A 20,003-nucleotide genomic window follows, 5' to 3' on the forward strand; every position below is an offset into this window, starting at 1 on the left:
TAGTGGTCAAATGCTGGTAGTCATGGCTTACCATGTTTGCTTTACTACTTACAGCAGGAATCCCACTTAGTACTGTAATAATAACATTTGAGTTATACACTTACCTGGGCTCTGGTGTGGCTTCTGTCTCCTCTGAATTCTCTGTAGACTTGGCAGCTGACTGTTCCTTGGGCTCTGTGTGTGTGTCAAACAGCTCTTCAAGGGGGACAGAGAATTTATTGTTGGTCCTGATCCATGTTTGCTCTGGGACTGGTTTCATTAAAAGAGTCACTTCATGTGCCTGCTCCCATCAGTCCCTATGCTGGATTCAGTGGCCAGCAGGACACCATATCAGCTGACTAGATTGTCATGAAGAACATAAAATGGCCATGTTGTTGGCGAGTTGCTTGAAGTGCAGTTCCTGTCCCTGGTCTTCTGGTATTCCAGTCCTCAGCTTCTTAATTTGCTCCTGTCTTGATCATCTGCAGAGATGCCAACTTTTTAGCGATCTGCTGGTATGTGTGATACTAGTGCCTTCACATTAAAGTTTTTCTTACTTGGTGAAATGGAAGTCAGAGAAGGAATTGGAATGCAAATGAGAAGTGGAGAGGCTGTGTGAAATTTATTGAGGAAAGGGAGAACAGAAGTGGTTTGTAGGAGAAACTGAATTGACTTATCAGGGTGAGAGGCAGTGGCCTTGGGTATGATGGGGACATGTATCAACTGATCTAATAAGTGCTGGGACACTATTTCAGTACTTATGTTTGAGCTTCTAAAATGTTTAGAAAATACTCCCAAAAAATCCAATCTAGCAATTGCAGTAGAAAAAACCTGAAAATGTATTGTTGAAGTTTAACCTTGAAGTCTGTGCTTTTGTCAGCTTGCTCCTCCCCATCTTTTCACTTGTTAATTTCACAGGCTTTATCCTCAAAATTTGTTGTTTGAATATTAATTATAGGTAAGCATAGGGTGAAAAAAAATTGCTCAAGAAATTGCTTGCATGGCGACTTAAAAATCTGCATGTTTGTGGTATAGTAAACAAACTGTAGATTCAGAGTTTACTCTGCTCACAAAAGAAATGTGTAAGTGGAGGGGACACTACTTTAGATGGTTCTAAATAACACATTTCTGCAGAAAGTAAGAGTGCAAAAAGGTCCCTTTTAAGCCACACATAGTCCTTAGTGTGCCTTCTGTCTGGGACTTCCTGCAAGACCTTTCAGTAAAATGGCAAGGGCATACTTAACTCAGATACAGCACAGTGAAGCCATTGTGTTCAGTTGAAGGAACATTTTAGGATTTTCAGGATTCTTTTGAAAGCTTAGTTAGCAGTGTACTTACATAGCCAGTCATATTAGGAAAAAAATGTATTAGGGATGTTACATTTCAATTAATCAGCTAATCAAGTAGTTTATGGAATTTCCATCCACTAATTAGTTAAGGGGAAGGTGGGATGCTTGCTATCTTGGCTGTGCTGCCTTTTAAATGTAGTAAGAGCCACCCGTGGCTCTACATTTCAAAGGTAGAAGCGCAGCGGGGAAAACAGGTAGAAATTAGTTTGTTTTGAAGCTTTAAGTTTTTCTGTAATATGTAATCTTTCCTCTCTTTTTTTACTAATTCTATTTTTATTAAATGGATAAAAAATGTATTTTTGTTTTATTTATTTAAAAATAGTTTTACCCTACCTTTCTATTTAAAATATTCAAGACAGCTTACAAAAGACCCCAAGGGTTCTCCCCCCCCCCCCAAATTGGCTGCAATTGTAATAGTAAGTATATCACATGATCTTTGTTAGAACCCTTATTGCCCTGAATCTCCTCTCTTGTGCGCGCACACACACCCTTGTTGTCATCTGTCGTGCTATGTCTTTTTAAATTGTAAGCATATGGCACATTTTTGTATGTAAAATATCATACATGCTTGTTGTTTAACTGTTATAATGCTTTCCTATGGTACTATGGGAAATGAAGAGATGCACTTCATATTTATTTTGCATTTATACTTATAAAACATGGAAAAACCTGTTTGCGATGGTCACACACAACTGTTTACAGGTGGTCACACAAATTCACAGTGATTAATTTTTCATCCAGGATTCTAAACCCTGAAATGTAGAATCCTGACTTATACAGACAGATTGGATACCCAATTCTATGGAAGTTTCACAGGGTAACTTATTGTAAAGGGCACATAGTCTCCTGATTTTATTATGAAAATAAAGAAATTGTGTTAAAACCCTAAGTTGAATTTTCACCTTAAAGTGAGCGTGGAGGAAGAAGCAGAGATTTCTGAATAGAAAAATTGGTGTATTTTTTTTAAACAACTTAATAATATAAGCTGCCTTCACTATATAAAACAGCTCACACATTAATGGCAGTACATTCAGTTCCCAGCACTCTGGTAAGCAGGCACCTAAAGCTTACTCCTAATCCACCTGCTTTGTCACTCATGCTGTCCAATGTTTGAGTAAGAAATGGATTGCTCATGTTTGAAGTTAATGTTGTAACATATAAATGTGTTCTTTACTAAACGTTCTAATAATTTGCTTATTTAATTCAGGGTTTCATATGATGAAGCTTTTATTATGGCAAGTGACCCATTGGAAGGCTTTCATGAAGTGAACCTAGCTTCTCCCACTACACCAGATCTTCTTGGAGTGCATGAGCCAGGGACTCAGGAACCAACTACCTCACCCAGTGTAATCTACCGCCCACATCCTTCTGCCGTGTGCTCTACACCCATTCAACCTAATGCATTAAATGTTTCTGACCTTCCCACACAACCTGTTTATTCGTCCCCAAGGCATCTAAATTGTGGGGAAACATCAGGCATAAGGTAGGTTGTTGATGAAGACTAATATCTAATTTATTTAAATGCAAATGTTGTTAATGTATTTAAACAGTTTACATAGCATGTCTTTAGCGTGTCATAAAACATTATTAATATATTTAACATCTTATGTTAAATTATCTTTTCTGTGGCACATTTAACAGCAAAACTGGCATTTCTAAAAGACTTATTCCTATTAATGTGTGTTCTTGTTTAAATAAAGAAATGTAATTTCTTTCCAGCATCAATGTTACAGACACGGTTCCTTGTTCTACCTCTGGACCCCCGAATGGGTCATCCAAATACAGTAATTCCAGAAAGGAGAGCAATAATGCAGAGAGAGAGTTTTTGCAGGGTGCTACACTAACAGATGTTTCTGAAGGGAAGGAAGATATTTTTGGGCTGAGTACAGACAGTCTATCGCACTTACGGAGCCCATCTGTACTGGAAGTAAGAGAGAAAGGCTATGAAAGATTGAAAGAAGAACTTGCGAAAGCTCAGAGGGTAAGATTTGTTTTGTTGTATTCTCTAATGACCTCTGCTTGCAGAATAGAGAGATTTGTACAGCCATCAGCCTATAGATAAGTTAGAACGCAAACTGTCCGGGCTTCCTGGGTTTTGCAGGATTATCACTACATTATTAATTTATGGAACCTGTTCTCGAATATCTGCAGTGTCAGAGTCCATCAACACCCTGTTCCACATCCGTGTTGGTACTACATGTTGAGCCTCTTTAGTCCGGCATGCATGGGACCTGACCGATGCTGAACCAGAGAACCTGCTGAATCATGGGAGGTCAATATTGTTTAACAGCATTATCGACACTTCCACTTCTTATTGGACTCTTAGAAGACATTTAAGGGTAAATTAGAGCTAAATAACAGCATAGAACCTTAAGAGCCAGGACTGGTGGTTGTAAACAAACTTTATGGGACCACCAGAAACTTTGGCCACACCCATGATAAGTAGACATCTGGCTAACTAAAATCTTGCTGGACTAGAGGGCTTTGGAGCAGAAGTGGGGTTGCCCCAAACATATCCGCTAGCTCTTTGTAGAACCCAGCAGATCGTAGTGGCAGCACTAGAGCTGCGGTTTACTTCCCCTGCTTTGTGGTAGGTGTTTCGCAGCTCCTTAACTTTGATTCAACACTGCAGTGTGTCCTGGACATGGCCCTTTTTGGTCATGCATCTCAGTATTTTCCAATAGATATCCTAATTCTTATGGCTGCCACACAGCTGGGACTGGACAGCCTCCTCTCCCCAAATGCTGATGAGGTCCAGCATTTTGGCATTGCTCTACACAGAAGGTCGCCTGGTGCATGACGCAGGCATGTTCACCTGAAAATATGTACTGAAAGCACTCCATGCATTTCCTAGCAAAGAGAAAGGATTTTTAAAGTTCCAAAGGAATGTATAGGGAGGGCCTGAGGGTTGGTCACTTGAAGGGAAAAAAGTTGAGTTCAAACTGATGATCAGGGAGGTGAGAATTGGCATTGTGGGACTGGTACCAGAGATCTGTCCTGGAACTATAGTACACCACGGCATCCACGTTTGCACCTCAGCACTGTAACCACAGTGTAGCAAGCTCTACACTTCGTCAAAGTGGCTTACCTAATGCGCACTAACTGCACAGTTGCTGTGCTCCAATTGCCTTGTTGGTGTGGTTATCTTGGGAGTTACAGCACTGAAGTGATTTACTGCCCTGTAACTTTCCAGTGTAGACAAGCTCCTAAATCCTTTAAACTCTGCTTCTGTTTCTATATGTAAAATGGAAGTAATACTTTACCTTGCAAGTATGCAGAGGTTTAATTTACTGAAATTTGTAAAGTGCTTTGCCTTCCTTAGATGGAAGGTGCATTATATACATGCAAAGCATTATTATTTATTGCATTATCACCACTTTGCTAGTTTCCTGGTGGATGTTACCTAGTTTGTGGATGTGCTATCTTTTCTCTATCTACACATTACTTCACATTGATTTGTATTTAACTCAGGGATGGAGGACCTTTTTTGGGCCGTGCCGTGGGTTACTGACTCTCAGAAAAATCCGTTAGAGGCTGCATACAAGCGAGAAACAAAAAAAAACCCACCTCTCACTAACATGGGCTCCCCAATACTGGAGACACGGGGGCTGGATGTAGGCAAGCCAGGGGTTGCATCTGGCCCCTAGGCTTTAGTCCTCCACCCCTGATTTAACCTATCTTGCCACATGTTTGGATCAAGCTTCCTGTATGCTTTTCCCCACTCATGTTGGATGTTGTCATTAGTTCTGTCATGGCTGAATTTACTTCATTATGATTGTTAATGTCAATTTTAAGTATGGGTTCTCTTACTATTTCTGATACTGCTATTTTGTCACTAAATAATCACTCTTAGCCAACTTCAATTCTTTGCTATGGTGCTTTATTTTGAAATTTGGCAAACAAAACCAAACCTGTGGTTGAGCTTTTGGGAAAGTCAATCACTGCCATTAGCAAGTTCTTAATTCATTGTAGTTTTCTAAATTTAAAGTTCCACTTTACAGAAAAAAACCAAACACTTGAAAGCACATAGCTGCATAGCTACGGTTACCTAAACAATTTCAACATAGCCCTGGTATTATCATGAAATCAACTAGAAAGTCTGAGAACCTTTTCTAGGAAGTTTGAAATTGGGATCTTACAATGGAAAATTATCAACTTTAACTATGTAATGGGGGGCCCAATATTCATGCACGTATTTAAATATATTTGAATTGGGATCTTACAATGGAAAAGTAACATCAATCCTAACTACCTAATAGGGTCCAATATTCATATATGTATTTGAATATACCTTCTCTCTCATCTTTCTGAGAATATTGTTCAGCAGTATCAGATGGAACAAGGCATGTACAACAGTAGTAATGTTTCTGGCCATAAATATTATGCTAATGATTTGGACTGTGATGGAAAACTCACTTCTTCCCTCAGAGGCCAGACATTTTACTTGCTTCTCAAGATGACTTTCATTATCAGCAATGTTTCAAAAAACATATCCTAGAATTTCTCGGCGGGGGGGGAGTGGAAGGGAGTCTCAGTGACCAGTTTGCTTTTTTCTGATACAAATCATATCATAAGATTAGGAGAAAGTTTAGGTCTGGTATAAGAGAGAGGACTACATTCAATTTTATATTAGTCATTTCTTGAATTCAGACTTCAAAATGCTTTCTCCAGTGCACATAATTTCACTCACGCTTACTTTGTGTGAGCTCTTTGTGAACCTCCTTTAGAACTTGTTTCTGCTGTTCCCATTTTCTCTTTCTAATCCTTAATGTTATTCCTAGTGTCTGTCTCCTGATAAGAGTGTTAGAATTGGTAGAAAGGTTGATTCAAGTTCTCTATTTATTGGAACTAAACTTTCTTTCTTAAGATTTAAATGATTTAGTGCTGTGAATGTGCAGTCCATAAATAACGCATAACATAGCAGTATGAAGGATAGCCCACCCCTCCATGACAGATAATCACTAGCAAGAATTATATACACATAAATCCCTCAAACTTACCCCTTTCCAAAAGCCTGGTTAAAATAACACAACTACTTTGCAGCATATCCAGAAGGTTAGCCAAGAATGACTCTATGTCCCTCTTCTCTTCACTATAAGTTATTGCAAGTTTTCAAAACAAGATTGCTTTTTTTCTTGGTCCACTTTAGTCTATCAGCGCACATAAATTTTCACTTCCACCCATAATGGTGTCTTGAGTGACCTGTTCAAAATTGCAACTCATCAGCTGTGTTCCTTGACTAAAGTAAATATCAGGAAACTAATACAGTTCATTGACTTATTATACTTGTACCTAAGATCTTTTCCACTCAAGTCTTTATTCATTTATATCACTTTATCTACCAACCTTACATTTAGGTGTTTGTGATAAGTTAGGAATGTAAGCCAACCACATTTTAGATGACATCCAAATGAATAGTGACTGTCTTGATGTACAGCATTCCTTGATCTGTTGGAGAATTCCAGAAAATGGTTATGAGGGAGTTGCTTTTGTTTGTTCTCCATCTTTAGTAATTGCTGGTAATTTAGTAAAAGCTGGTTCCCCAAGCATCATCTCCACAGGAGGCAGGGAAGGTAGAGGCACAGCGGAAACGGCGTGAGCGGGGACTGAAGCAATCTCGCTTGCGCCACTTCTGCTGGGATTCTGCTTTTGAAATGTACAAGAGCCCCTGCGCATGGCTGGCCCCAGTAGGGTATCCTTCCTTACACAGCCTCTACTAAGTCAAGTCTCTGAGCTGATACAAGTATTGTCTAAAATGGCCACCTTCACCCAGGGATACTTCAGTGCATCCCGGTAGTCTAGATTGTGGTATGTGGTCTGTGCTGGTCCTGTTAGGTAAGGGGCCAATATGGTAGCCCAGTGTTCCTGGAGCCAGTGAGCGGCTGTAGCGACCCATATAACTAAAAATGCCTGGGGGGTCATCCCCTGCCCCCATCTTTGTTAGCCAAATGGGCAGCCCTAGTCCGGTGTTTCCTGTCCCTGTCCCCATGGCCCTGGGGCTTGGTGGATCCCTTGGCTGTAGCAATATAGCTACCTGTTGCAGCAGGCCTTCCTGTTGGGTCTGGTGCTGGATGGTGAGCTCATGCAGCAGCTGTTGTTGCTATTCCTGTTTTTCTGTCATCAGCTGCTGGTGTTGGTAGGTTAGCTGCTGTATCAGCTGTGCCTGCTGCTATTGGTGCTGGATCACTTGTTGCTGCTGGTTTTCCACCATTCACTGTAGGAATTTCTCCATCTCTCCACCACGCTACTGGGACAAAAAGGTGACTCCCCTGTCCCGCTATCGACCTAGACCTCTCAGCAGGTCCTGGATGTTGCCCACATTTTCCACCACATGTTGTGCCATAGGCACACCCTGTCTCTTGGGGAAGAGTATACGGGGGCGTGAATGTTAACTAGTCAGCTGTTGAATCATTGGCAGTCTCTCTGTCTATGAGCAGCAACCCTTGCTCCAGAGTAGTACAGCCAAATGGCTAGAATCAATGAGAGGTGGCCTTCTAACTCAGGGTAGCCTGCTCTAGTAGCCAAAGTCAATATGGGATGGCTTTTTAACGGAGAGCAGCAGGGCTGGGTAACCTAAGACAATAGGGGTCAGCCCTTTAATTCAGGGGAGCATGGCCTACTAGCCAAAGTCAGCGTGGGAGGGTCCTTTAACTCAGGACAGCACAATTTGGTAGCCAAAGTCAATAAACACCAAACTTATATAGAATTCTTTTATATATTCTTTTTTTTATTTCTGTATTTTATTTCAGTGAATGAAGTCTACTGCATTTCAGGAAAGAAGCTTTTTGTACTTCAGAGAATTTTGGAAACATATTTAGGTTAGCTGACATCCTAACAGGTTGCCCTATAGAAGGAAGTAGTAGGTATTCATATGTAGCATTAATGTTAATGCCTGTTTTGAAAGGTTTTATTTAGCAAAGGTTATCCGTTTCACTGGTTTACCTGTGTAAGAGCTTTTAAAGCCCACAATCTATTACATTGTTAGAATAAATAATTTTCAATTTTCCATAGGAGCTGAAATTAAAAGATGAAGAATGTGAAAGACTTTCTAAAGTGCGAGATCAACTTGGACAGGAATTGGAAGAACTTACTGCTAGTCTGTTTGAGGTTTGTTTGAATCATTGGTATGATATAATTAAAGGAAGGTGGGTGAGGTGTGTTAAGAAGCCTCAATACCTTGTACTCTGATAAAGAAAAATCAAGTGAAAAATCATACATAAATTTGTGATCTTAAGGCCTGTTGAGAACAAGAAACAAGGCTTGAGAACAAGAAATAATGTAGCTTTGTATGTCAGAGAGAGACCTGATTAGCCGTGTTAGTCTGCCTATGCACCCAAAATAGAGGGATGTAAGAACAAATTGACCAGACTTAAGGTGTGTCATTCTTCTCTTCTGCATAATCATTTTATGTCAAAGCTAGATTATCTGTTGAAAGGTCATATAGAAAATACATTAATTTGGGGCCACAATGAAAGGGACAGAAAAATAAATATTCCTGGTGGAAGTGCAGTGTAACTTTTCATACTTACAGCTTTTAGATTTGGGGCCAGGCATATTGCTGCCCAAAACATTGCAATAAACCTATTAAATACACACAATAGCTAGTTATGTGCATTTGTGTAACAAGTCTATATAGAGTCTGGTTGTTCAAGCGCAGAAGCATAGCTGTCAAAGGGGATCTTTAAAGTTAGGAAAAGGACAGTGGTGCCATCATAAAGAGAATGAATTAATACGATCTCAAGAAACCATTTTAAAGATATTTTCATATTTAAAGAGGGCAGTAGCCAGAGGACTAGTTGTCATTTTTATTATGGTAAGGCTAGAATCTTTGACATAATTTTCAAAATTAATTGCATGAAACGGGTATTTTAGACACTTATCACAGTTTAAAAGTGAGTTTCAGTATCTGCTGAGTTACAATATGATTAATACTAGAAAGTAAGTATGTAATCTTGTAGGCCTTTTTGAAAACAGTCATTTAAAACTATAAAATAGTTGTCAGTAGAGAAGGGTTGTCAAAATTTCCAGTGGTTAATAACCAAAATTAGGAATGCGTTAAAACTTAAACTTCCCTGTGGATGATACGTTTACATCCCAGTCCTTCTGCAGTGAGCAGTATTATTTTAAACAAATTGAGTTCAAAAGCATATAAGTGGAAAAGAATGAAGAGAAGCCTAGAATGAGTAAAATTTAAGTGTGTAGTAATAAGAAACAAGGAGGAGCGGGAAAAAATGAGAAATACCGCGTAAATACTTTGTGTCTGTGCAGAGTCTCATTTGCTTCTTTGGGTCATTGAATGGGCACAGGGGCTTGCACTAGTTTAATCTATGTAGTGGGGAGGTAAGTCAATCTACTTGCCAATTCTGTGCTACAGAGTTCTTCTCTCTGATTTAAAGTATTTACACAGACCAATGAATTCCCATCATTGCAAGAGACTACAGCTTAATTTTCTGTAGGTCCTTCTAAATAGTAAAAGTGGAAATTATGGGATTCATTTTCTTTCTCACCTTAGGAATCCACTACCAGTTTTTACCATGAGCGAGCGCACACAATATATAATTTCAGATTCCTTTTTATGAGTAACACTCCAAACATAAAGTGTTACAGCAATTAATAGAGGCACTTACTTAGGCAGCTTTTGGTCAGCAGCCCAGGTGGGCGACCTTCAGGCAAACTCAAAGCAGTTGGCTGCTCCATGTGGTTTCGGCCAATATGAGCCAAGAGATTTTGTGTGTGTGAGGGGGGCAGCATGCAAAGCCTCCCCCACACTTCCGGCATGCAGCACAGAAAGCCACATGGAGCAGCCAGCTATTTTGAAAGTGATGGGGCTGTTCTGTGTCTGAGGTTCCCAGTGTGCTATAGGCCCTATTGAAAGGCTTCGCGGGCCAGATGTGGCCTGTATCTTGCCCGCTGCTGTCTTATGTAAATATAGCAAGAGTGAGCAATAATTTTTTGCCTGTGGCCACTTCAAAAATTTCTGAAGTGTCCCCGGGCCACACCAGAAGGGGCGGGGCCTTGAGTAGTAGGGGAGGGGCCAGGATACTTTTGGGTTTCCCACCTTCAGACCATGATCGGTCTGGGGGTAGGGGAGTGCCTTTGCCTGCCCCCCTTTCCTCCTAGGTGCCCAGGCCCCTTGCTGGGAGAAGATTTCCTATGTTGTCCTGCCCCCTGGCCTATCAGGGCGAGGGGCGGGTAAGCATGTGAAGTTTCCTTTGCTCTGTCCCTTCCCTGCATGGAGCTTAAAAGCGCCATGCGCTTCTGGCAGGGTGGGAGGAGGCTTCACACACACCTCCTCTCCCCAGGCCAAGTAGGGCCTAGGGGCAGGGGAGTGCATGAAGTCTTCTCCCATCCTGCCAGGAGCGTGTGGCACTTCTAAGTGCTGCATGCTCCTCACAGGGTGAGGACAGAGCTGAGGAAACTTTGCTCGTTCCCCCTACTCCCAGGCCCTGATTGGCCTGGGAGAGGGGGAGCGTGCAAAGCCTCCACTAGCCTTGTTAGGAGCACCTGGTGCTTCTAAGCGGCACATGCTCCTGGCAGAGAGGAGGAAACTTTGCGCACTTCCCTGCCCCCAGTCCCTAATTGGCCTGGGGGGTGGAGGGGAGTGGCAGGGCTTCCACAGGTCGGATCCACCCACTTGGCGGGCCAGATCTGGCCCACAGAGGCCCTTTTGCCCACCCCTGAAATACAGGGATTGGGACTCTGAAAATTGGAAAACTTCTGCTTTCACATAGGTTCATCCCAAGTGTTGTATTGATAAATAAGTAAAACGTTTTGCTGTTGAGCGCATACATTTCAAATGAGAGAAAAGAAAACTTGATAATTACCACAACTGTTAGACTCACTCGCTGTCTTTGGTTCAGTGATGTAGTACACTTCCTGAAGACATTTGGCCTCCAGTCTGTAATTGCTTCTTAGTAGTGTTCTCTGATCTAAATCATAGTGACTGCTGTAAAATTTCAGGAAATGACACTGAGATTCAACCCACAGATGCAGTCTGGGTTAGCTCTGTCTTCTCCCTGCAGGGCTGGGCTGGATCTGATTGGTGCTACAAAATGGCTGACAGACTTTTGTACCCCTGACAGAACTCACTACTGATTGGCCTGCCACCTTATGTGGGAATGTTTCTATATCAACTAAGGGCAAGTAGAAAAAGCAGCTTTAATTACAGCAATGAAAGTGGTTGACTGAACACCATGGCATAAGAAAAAGAAATGGAAGTTATACTAGTATATCCCAGTGCAGGATGTAGGATTTATTTTGTATAGTTGGGTATGTGTTTTACATCCCAAATACTTAATTGTAATAATATAAGACACTTTGTTTTGTGAAATGCATTCCTGCTTGGAAACTGCATGGTCAATGTTAAATGTACCTATACAGATTGTATAAATGTGTGTGTTCTCTTTCCTTCATGTATCTGCTGTGATTTAAGGTAATGTTATATATCCATAATTTAGAGCTGTCTTGTAAACCAGTGTTTCTCAACCAGTAGTACACATACCCTCCAGTCTTTTCTCACATACCCCTAAGGGTATGTCAACACAAGTGAAATTTGGCAAAAATGTCTGGGATTTTGCCCTGCAAAGGGGATTGGGAAGGGGGCAGTGGCACATGCCTGTCAAATTGATTGTTCGGAGCTGTGCGCCCGGATGCTAACAGCCGCTCTGTGCATACGCCCCAGCGCCTGGTGGGAAAAGCGTGTGGCAGCGGCGGCTCCAGTGAAACTCAGGGCAGTTCCAAGTTGGGGTGTGGCTTTGGCCAGTAGCATAACAAGGGGGGCAGTTAGAATCATAGGGCCGGAAGAGACCTCAGGAGGTCATCAAGTCCAGCCCCCTGCCCAAAGTAGGACTAATCCCAACTAAATCAACCCAGCCAGGGCTTCTCAAGCTGAAACTTAAAAACTTCTAGGGATGGAGATTCCACCACCTCCTTCGGTAACCCATTCCAGTACTTCACCACCCTCCTAGTAAAATAATTTTTCCTAATATCCAACCTAGACCTGCCCCACTGTAACTTGAGAAGACCATTGCTCCTTGTTCTGCAATCCATCATTACTGAGAACAGCCTCTCCCCCTCCTCTTCGGAACCTCCCTTCAGGAAGTTGAAGGTTGCTATTAATTTCCCCTCTCACTCTCTTCTCTACTGAAGACTAAATAAGCCGAAATCCCTCAGCCAATCCTCATAGGTCATGTGCTCCAGCGCCCTAATCATTTTAGTTGCCCTCCACTGGACCTTCTCCAGTGTGTCCACATCCTTTCTATAGTGGGGGGCCTAGAAACAGGACGCAGTACTCCAGCTGTGGCCTCACCAGAGCTGAATAAAGAGGAATAATCACGTCTTTAAATCTGCTGGCAATGCTCCTCCTAATGCAACCTAATATTCCATTTGCCGCCTTGGCTACAAGGGCACACTGTTGACTCCTATCCAGCTTCTCTCTCACTGTAATCCCCAGGTCCTTTTCTGCTGAACTGCTACTTAGCCATTTGGTCCCAAGCCTGTACCAATACTTGGGATTCTTCCATTCAAAGTGCAGGACTCTACACTTATCCTTGTTGAACCTCATCAGACTTCTTTTGACCCAATCCTCTAATCTGTCTAGGTCACTCTGGACCCTATCCCTACCCTCCAGCTTATCTACCTCTCCCTCTAGCTTAGTGTCATCCGCAAACTTGCTGAGGGTGCAATCAGTCCCCTCATCCAGGTCATTAATAAAGATGTTGAACAAAACCGGCCCTGGAACCGATCCTCGGGGCACTCCACTAGAAACTGACTGCCAACCTGACATCGAGCCGTTGATCACTACCCGTTGGGCCCGACAGTCTAGCCAACTTTTTGTCCGTCTTACAGACCATTTATTAATCCATACTTCCTTAACTTGCTGGCAAGAATATTGTGGGAGACCATATCAAAATCTTTGCTAAAGTCAAGGTGTATCACATCCACCAACTTTCCCATATCCACAGAGCCAGTTACCTCATTATAAAAGCTAATGAGATTGGTCAGGCATGACTTGCCTTGGTGAATCCACGTTGACTATTCCTGATCACTTCCTCGCTTCCAAGTGCATCAAAATGGATTCCTTGAGGATTCCGTCCATGATATTTCTAGGGACTGAGGTAAGGCTGTCTGGTCTATGGCTCCCAGGCTTGTCCTTCTTCCTTTTTTTAAAGATGGTCACTACATTTGCCTTTTTCCAGTCATTCAGGATCTCTCCCAATCACCACGACTTTTGAAGATAACAACCAAAGGCTCTGCAATGAAATTTGGCAACTCCCTTAGTACCCTCAGATGCATTAAATCGGGACCCGTGGATTTGTGTGTGTCTAGCTTTTCTAAATAGTTCCTAACCTGTTCTTTCTCCACAAAGGGCTTCTCCTTTCCTTCCCATACTGCGTTGCCTAGTGCAGTAGTCTGAGAGGTGACCTTGTCTGTGAAAACAGAGGCAAAGGAAGCATTGAGTATTTCAGCTTTTCCCACATCATGTGTCACTTGGTTATCTCCCTCATCCAGTAAGGGCTCCACGCCCTCTCTGATCACCCTCTTATTGCTAACATGTCTGTGGAAACTTTTCTTGTTACCCTTCACATTCCTTGCTAGCTGCTGTTCCAATTGTGCTTTCGTCTTCCTGATAACTCCCCTGAATTCTCGAGCAATATATTTATACTCCTCCCTAGTTATCGGTCCAAGTTTCCACTTCTTGTAAGCTTCCTTTTTGTGTTTAAGCTCACCAAGGATTTCCCCGGTAAGCCAATCTGTTCGCCTACCATGTTTGCTTTTCTTACTGTGCATCGGAATGGTTTGTTCCTGTGGCTTTAATAAGGCTTCTTTAAAATACTGCTAGCTGTCCTGGACTCCTTTCCCCTTCATGTAAGCATCCCAGGGGGTCCTGCCCATCAGTTCTTTGAGGGAGTCCAAGTCTGCTTTTCTCAAGTCCAGGGTGTGTATTTTGCTACTCTCCTTTCTTCCTTTTGTCAGGATCATGAAATCTACCATCTCATGATCACTGCTTCATAGTTGTCACCCACCTCTGTTTCCCTTACTAATTCCTCCTTACTGTTTATGAGCAGCAGGTCAAGCTGCGCATAGCCCCTGGTCGGTTCCTTCAGCATTTGTACCAAGAAGTTATCCCCAACATTTTCCAAAAACGTCCTGGATTGTCTGTGTACTGCTGTATTGGTCTCCCAACAGATGTCAGGATGATTAAAAGTCCCCTGTGAGAACCAGGGCCTGTGATCTGGAAGCTTCTGAAGAAAGCCTCATCTACCTCATCCACCGGTCTATAGCAGACACCAACCACAACATCACCCCGTTGCTTCCACCTCTAAACTTAACCCATAGACTCTCAACAGGCTTTTCTCCCTCTATATACTGGAGCTCTGAGCAATTATACTGCTCTCTTACATACAGTGAAATGCCTTGTCCTTTTTGCCCCGCCTGTTCTTTCTGAACAGTTTATACCCTTCCATGACAGTGCTCTAGTCATGTGAGTCATCCCACGAAGTCTCTGTAATTCCAGTCAAATCATAGTTCTTTGACTGGGCCAGGTCTTCTAATTCTTCCTGTTTGTTTCCCAGGCTTCTTGCATTTGTGTACAAACACCTTACATAACCTTAGATTGTCCTACCTTCTCCATTCAAATCAAGGGTCCTCTTTTGTTGCTCGTTCCTCCTTGTGTTTCTTCCCGGTATCCAGCTTCCCTACTTACCTTAGGGCTTTGGTCACTGTCCCCCAACGAACCTTGTTTAAAGCCCTCCTCTCTAGGTTTGGAAGCCTGCCCATGAAGATACTCTTTCCTCTCTTGATTTGGTTGCCTCTGGTCGCCACACTAAGTGGGTGCCGGGCTGAGGTGGGAGCACACAGCCCCACGTGGTGAGCCTGGTGCTGACCGGCCACTTGCTTCCTGCAGACAAGCCGCCGAGGCAGGGTTGGGTGGCAGGAGCAGGACTTCAAAGGTAGGGTTTCCCTACGTCCGTTTTTTCCTGGACATGTCCTCGTTTTTCAATGTTAAATTGCTGTTGCATCTGGCTTTTTTTAAAACACAGAAAATGTTCAGGATTGAGAGAGAGGGCAGCGGCACCTGCCTTCAAGGGAATGTTCGACTATCTTTCAGAGCCGCGTGCCTGCACAGTTCATGGCCGCTCTGTGCACGCGCCCCAGCGCCTTGCAGGAGAAGTGTGTGGCTGAGGCGGCGGCTCCAGTGAGACTCAGAGTGGTGTTAAGAGTATCTGGGGCTGCCTGGCTCTGGGGGAGGGCATTCGATTAGAGCGGGACGTTGGGGATCCCTGGCTGTTGTGGGAGGGGTAAGGGCATTTGGGTTAGACTATAGGTACTTATAATTTTTTTGTTTTGTTTTGAAAAATAGGTACTTTATTAAAAAAAAAAAAGATTGAGAAACACTGTTGTAAACTAGTACAACTCACTAAGTTACTCTTGCATTAATGGTTTATTTTATTTTTTAAATTTATATAGCATTCAAAAAATATGCTAGTTGCTCTACAGATACAAGCTAGGTCCATGTCTCAAATAATATATAACCTAAATCCTTTGTGCTGACTTCCCTTGGCACCAACTAGTCACAGCAGTTTACCCAAATTCTATAAATTCTATAAATTGCTGAGTCAGGACATAAATAGATGTATCATACAGGCAAAAAGATAGGAGGAATAGAAAAGTATTTTTTTTAGTCTTAAATTATTTACTCTTTTCTCTTTTTCTTTATTCGCTGAAACTTGCTTCCTTACCTGGATTGTTTTTAACGTGTTACTATTTAATTTTTTGAAATGTATGAAAGTGTGCTCATGTTGCTTCTCTTGCTGCTGGTTGTCTTTCTCAAGAGAGGAGTGGATCTTCAGTTGGTAGTCACCAGAACTTGATTGGTGTTTGGAGTCGTTCCAGCTCTGGTGCTGAGTGGTTAGTTGCTAGGGGTTTCAGTTGTGCAGTGTCTGTGATCAGGGCTAATGATATAGGGGCTCATTGCTCCCCTTTCTATTGCCATTGCCAAAGTAATAGGTTTGTAGATTTCTGAGTTATAACTACTTTATTTCAATTCAAAGACACATCCCTGATCTTACCAAACTGGGAGGGGTTGCAAGTGCTTTGGAGGATAGGGTCAAAATTCAAAAAGATCTGGACAAACTAGAGAAATGGTCTGAGGTGAATGGGATGAAGTTTAATAAGGACAAATGCAAAGTGCTCCACTTAAGAAGGAACAATCAGTTTCACACATACAGAATGGGAAGAGACTGTCTAGGAAGGAGTACTGCAAAAAGGGATTTAGGGGTCATAGTGGATCACAAGCTAAATATGAGTCAACAGTATGACACTGTTGCCAAAAAAAAAAAAAAAAAGCAAACATGATTCTGGGATGCATTAACAGGAGTGTTGTGAACAAGACATGAGAAGCCATTCTTCCGGTCTACTCTGTGCTGATTAGGCTTCATTTGGAGTATTGTGTCCAGTTCTGGGCACCGCATTTCAAGGAAGATGTAGAGAAATTGGAGAACAAGAATGATTAAAGGCCTAGAGAACATGAGCTTTGAGGGAAGACTGAAAGAATTGGGCTTGTTTAGTTTGGAAAGGAGAAGTCTGAGGGGTAATGATAGCAGTTTTCAAGTACAGGCAGTCCCCGACTTACGCGGATCCGACTTATGTTGGATCTGCAGTTACGAAGGTGGCTTTTCTCGCCCCGGGGGACACGGACTGCGGGACCTCGTGGTCCCGCCGCCCGTGTACTCCGGGGCGAGAAAAGCTGCTCCGCGTCTCCCTGGTCTGCAGACCAGGAAGACGCGGAGCAATGCCGCGGAGGGACTCGGCAGCGGGGCAGCCCAGACGTGCCACGGCTGTCCCGCTGCCGGCGTCCTCAGAGGCTTTGCTCCCCGTCTCCCTGGTCTGCTGGAGACCAGCAGACTAGGGAGACTGGGAGCAAAGCCGCGGAGGACCCGGTCCGCCGCCCGCATCTTCCTGGTCTGCTGGGGGCGGGGGGGGCGCAGCTAGTACGCCCCCCCCCCCCCCCAGCAGACTAGGCTTTTCTCCGGACGCCTGTGGCAGAGCAGCTGGGGCGCTGTCGGTTGGTCCCGCAGCGCCACTCTGGGCGCTACTAGACCAACCCGGCAGCACCCCAGCTGCTCTGCCACAGGCGTCCTGATTCAGCCGCTGCTGGTCAGTTTCAGCAGCGGCTGAATCAGGACGCCTGGGGCAGAGCAGCTGGGGTGCTGCTGGGTTGGTCCAGTAGCGCCGAGGAGCTGCGCTACTGGAGCAACCCAGCAGCACCCCAGCTGCTCTGCCCCAGGCGTCCCCAAGTCAGCTGCTGCTGAAACTGACCAGCGCTGACTACAGGAAGCCCGAGGCAGAGTTGCTCTGCCCCGGGCTTCCTGGAATCAGCCGCTGATCAGTTTCAGCAGCAGCTGACTTGGACGCTTGGGGTTCTTAAGTTGATTCTGTATGTAAGTCGGAACTGGCGGTCAGTTTCAGCAGCGTCTGAATCTGGATGCCAGTTCCGACTTACATACAGATTCAACTTAAGAACAAACCTACAGTCCCTATCTTGTACGTAACCCGGGGACTGCCTGTATCTAAAAGGGTATCACAAGGAAGAGGGAGAAAAATTGTTCTCCTTGGCCTCTGAGGCTAGGACAAGAAGCAATGGGCTTAAATTGCAGTGAGGAAGGTTTAGGTTGGACATTAGGAAAAACTTCCTAACTGTCAGAATTGTTAAACACTAGAATAAATTGCCAGGGAGGTTGTAGAATCTCCATTTCTGGTGATCTTTAAGAATAGGTTAGATAGACATCTATTAGGGATGGTCTAGATGGTACTGGGTCCTGGTGTGAGAGCCGGCGACTGAACTTGATGACCTCTTGAGGTCCCTTCTAGTTCTAGTGTTCTATGAGTCTATGAAATGGGTATTATAGTATTTATTTTAAAAGATCTTTTCCTGGATTTTATAGGGTGGCTATTTTATTTTGAAACATGAACACTACAAAAACATTTGTTTTATAGGAAGCACACAAAATGGTCAGAGAAGCTAATATCAAACAAGCTACTGCAGAAAAACAATTAAAAGAAGCACAGGGAAAGGTGAGTGTGTACTGTATTACAGTGTTTAAATCCAGAATTGTTTGTGGGTAAAAGTGTAAAAAGGATCCTCACTTGTTTAAACCTGATAATAATAATTACTGATTTGTATGTGTGTGTTGCCATCTATATATACTGTTTATTTGGGCTTGGCACTGGATTTTTCCAGTATTGTGTTCAATAGTTGGAAGGGAACACAGCAAAACAACAGTGCCACTGTGTACGGTGTTCTAAAGATGTACATGTTGCTGTCCTTTGTTCAAATCAAGACAGTTACTTTTCAAATATGGATAGAGAATGTATCTAACAGAAATGCCAATTAACATTTATATCATTCCATCCTTTGTGCCTAGGCTGCAAGTGCCTAATTTATTTTCTCATTTTCAAGATTGATGTCCTTCAGGCTGAAGTAGCAGCTTTGAAAACACTAGTACTGTCCACTTCACCAACATCACCAACTAAGGAACTTCAGTCTAGTGGAAAAACTCCATTTAAAAAAGGGCATGCAAGAAACAAAAGTACAAGTAGTGCTATGGGTGGCAGTCATCAAGACCTCACCACAGTGCAACCGATTGTGAAAGACTGCAAAGAGGTAACATTTCAAAGACTGTGGTATTCTTGGCTAGTAGGATGTTCATTAATGTTCACTGCATTAAAATACATTTTATATTCATTCCCTGTAACATTTTGTATGGTTATCCATATGTATAAAATCTTTATGTAGCAGAAGTTTTCTGTTAACTTCGGTTTCATCTTGGAATTGCATATCAATAGCTGCTGAATTTCTGAATCTTCCTGTTTACCTTTAAATGCTGTATTTGGAAGAGAAGTCTAAATATTTCAAATATTTAAAGATAGTTACCTGTAGAATTTTGGATATTTCCTTCAAGAGCTTTTAGACTGTCAGCTTTTTTGTTATACATTTGGAAAATAGAAGCGACATAGTTAATTTAAGTCCTTTCTGCACTACTGGGCATAAAACGGGAAACAGTCTAAGACAGTGTGAAGGGGTAACTGGTTAACCAGTTACCTGGTAAGCATCACCTTTACTAGGTAATGCTTACTGGGTACTGGTTAGTCAATACCTGGGAGCAACCTGCGGCCCACCGCTGGTGGAGGGCTGCTCCAGCCTTGCAGAAGTTTGGAGGCAGCTGCCCTGCATGTGGGAGGAACTGGGAACTGAAGCCAGCAGCCCCTGGGCTGGAGGCTGCAGCGGTTCCCCCTGAGATCCCACGTAATCGGTTAACCTAAGGTTTAACTGGTTAACTGATTAACCAGGATTTTACATCCCTAATTAAGACATGATAAAATCACACTATAACTGAAATCTAGTTAATTTTAACAAAAAATAATAAAATAAAAGTAGTTTCCTACACTTGCTTCTTAGTATACTTGCTAATTTTAATTGTTCTGCAATTACATAAAAAATGTTTTTCTTTCCCTTTTTTTCTGTGCAAAGACGACAAACACATAGGAAATTTGACAGCATAGAAGAAAGCAGTTACATACAAAATGCTGTTATTGCACCAGTATTTTTTTTAAAAGATGTAATATATTTCTTTAATGTTTTATTTATTAGTAATCTTAGGTACTGTTGTAAAG

General features: G+C 42.7%; 1 protein-coding gene across 2 annotated transcripts in view; it reads left to right on the top strand.

The window, feature by feature from the left end:
* The window catches only part of RAB3IP (RAB3A interacting protein), a 46,658-nt gene that overhangs the window by 4,697 nt on the left and 21,958 nt on the right, over positions 1–20,003 (top strand). The window contains exons 1-6 of one of the 2 annotated variants that reach the window (XM_006121571.5): positions 1,596–1,744; positions 2,536–2,811; positions 3,048–3,309; positions 8,340–8,435; positions 18,327–18,404; positions 18,790–18,993. In XM_006121571.5, coding sequence (XP_006121633.1) covers positions 2,561–2,811; positions 3,048–3,309; positions 8,340–8,435; positions 18,327–18,404; positions 18,790–18,993 — 891 coding nt within the window. In that variant the 5' untranslated portion in view covers positions 1,596–1,744; positions 2,536–2,560. Of the gene's footprint in view, positions 1–1,595; positions 1,745–2,535; positions 2,812–3,047; positions 3,310–8,339; positions 8,436–18,326; positions 18,405–18,789; positions 18,994–20,003 lie in introns of those variants that run through there. The other variant, XM_075931704.2, reaches the window with a different exon arrangement.

Source organism: Pelodiscus sinensis, chromosome 1 (assembly GCF_052426305.1).
Source record: "Pelodiscus sinensis isolate ZL-2025 chromosome 1, ASM5242630v1, whole genome shotgun sequence".
Taxonomy (NCBI): Eukaryota; Metazoa; Chordata; order Testudines; family Trionychidae; genus Pelodiscus; species Pelodiscus sinensis.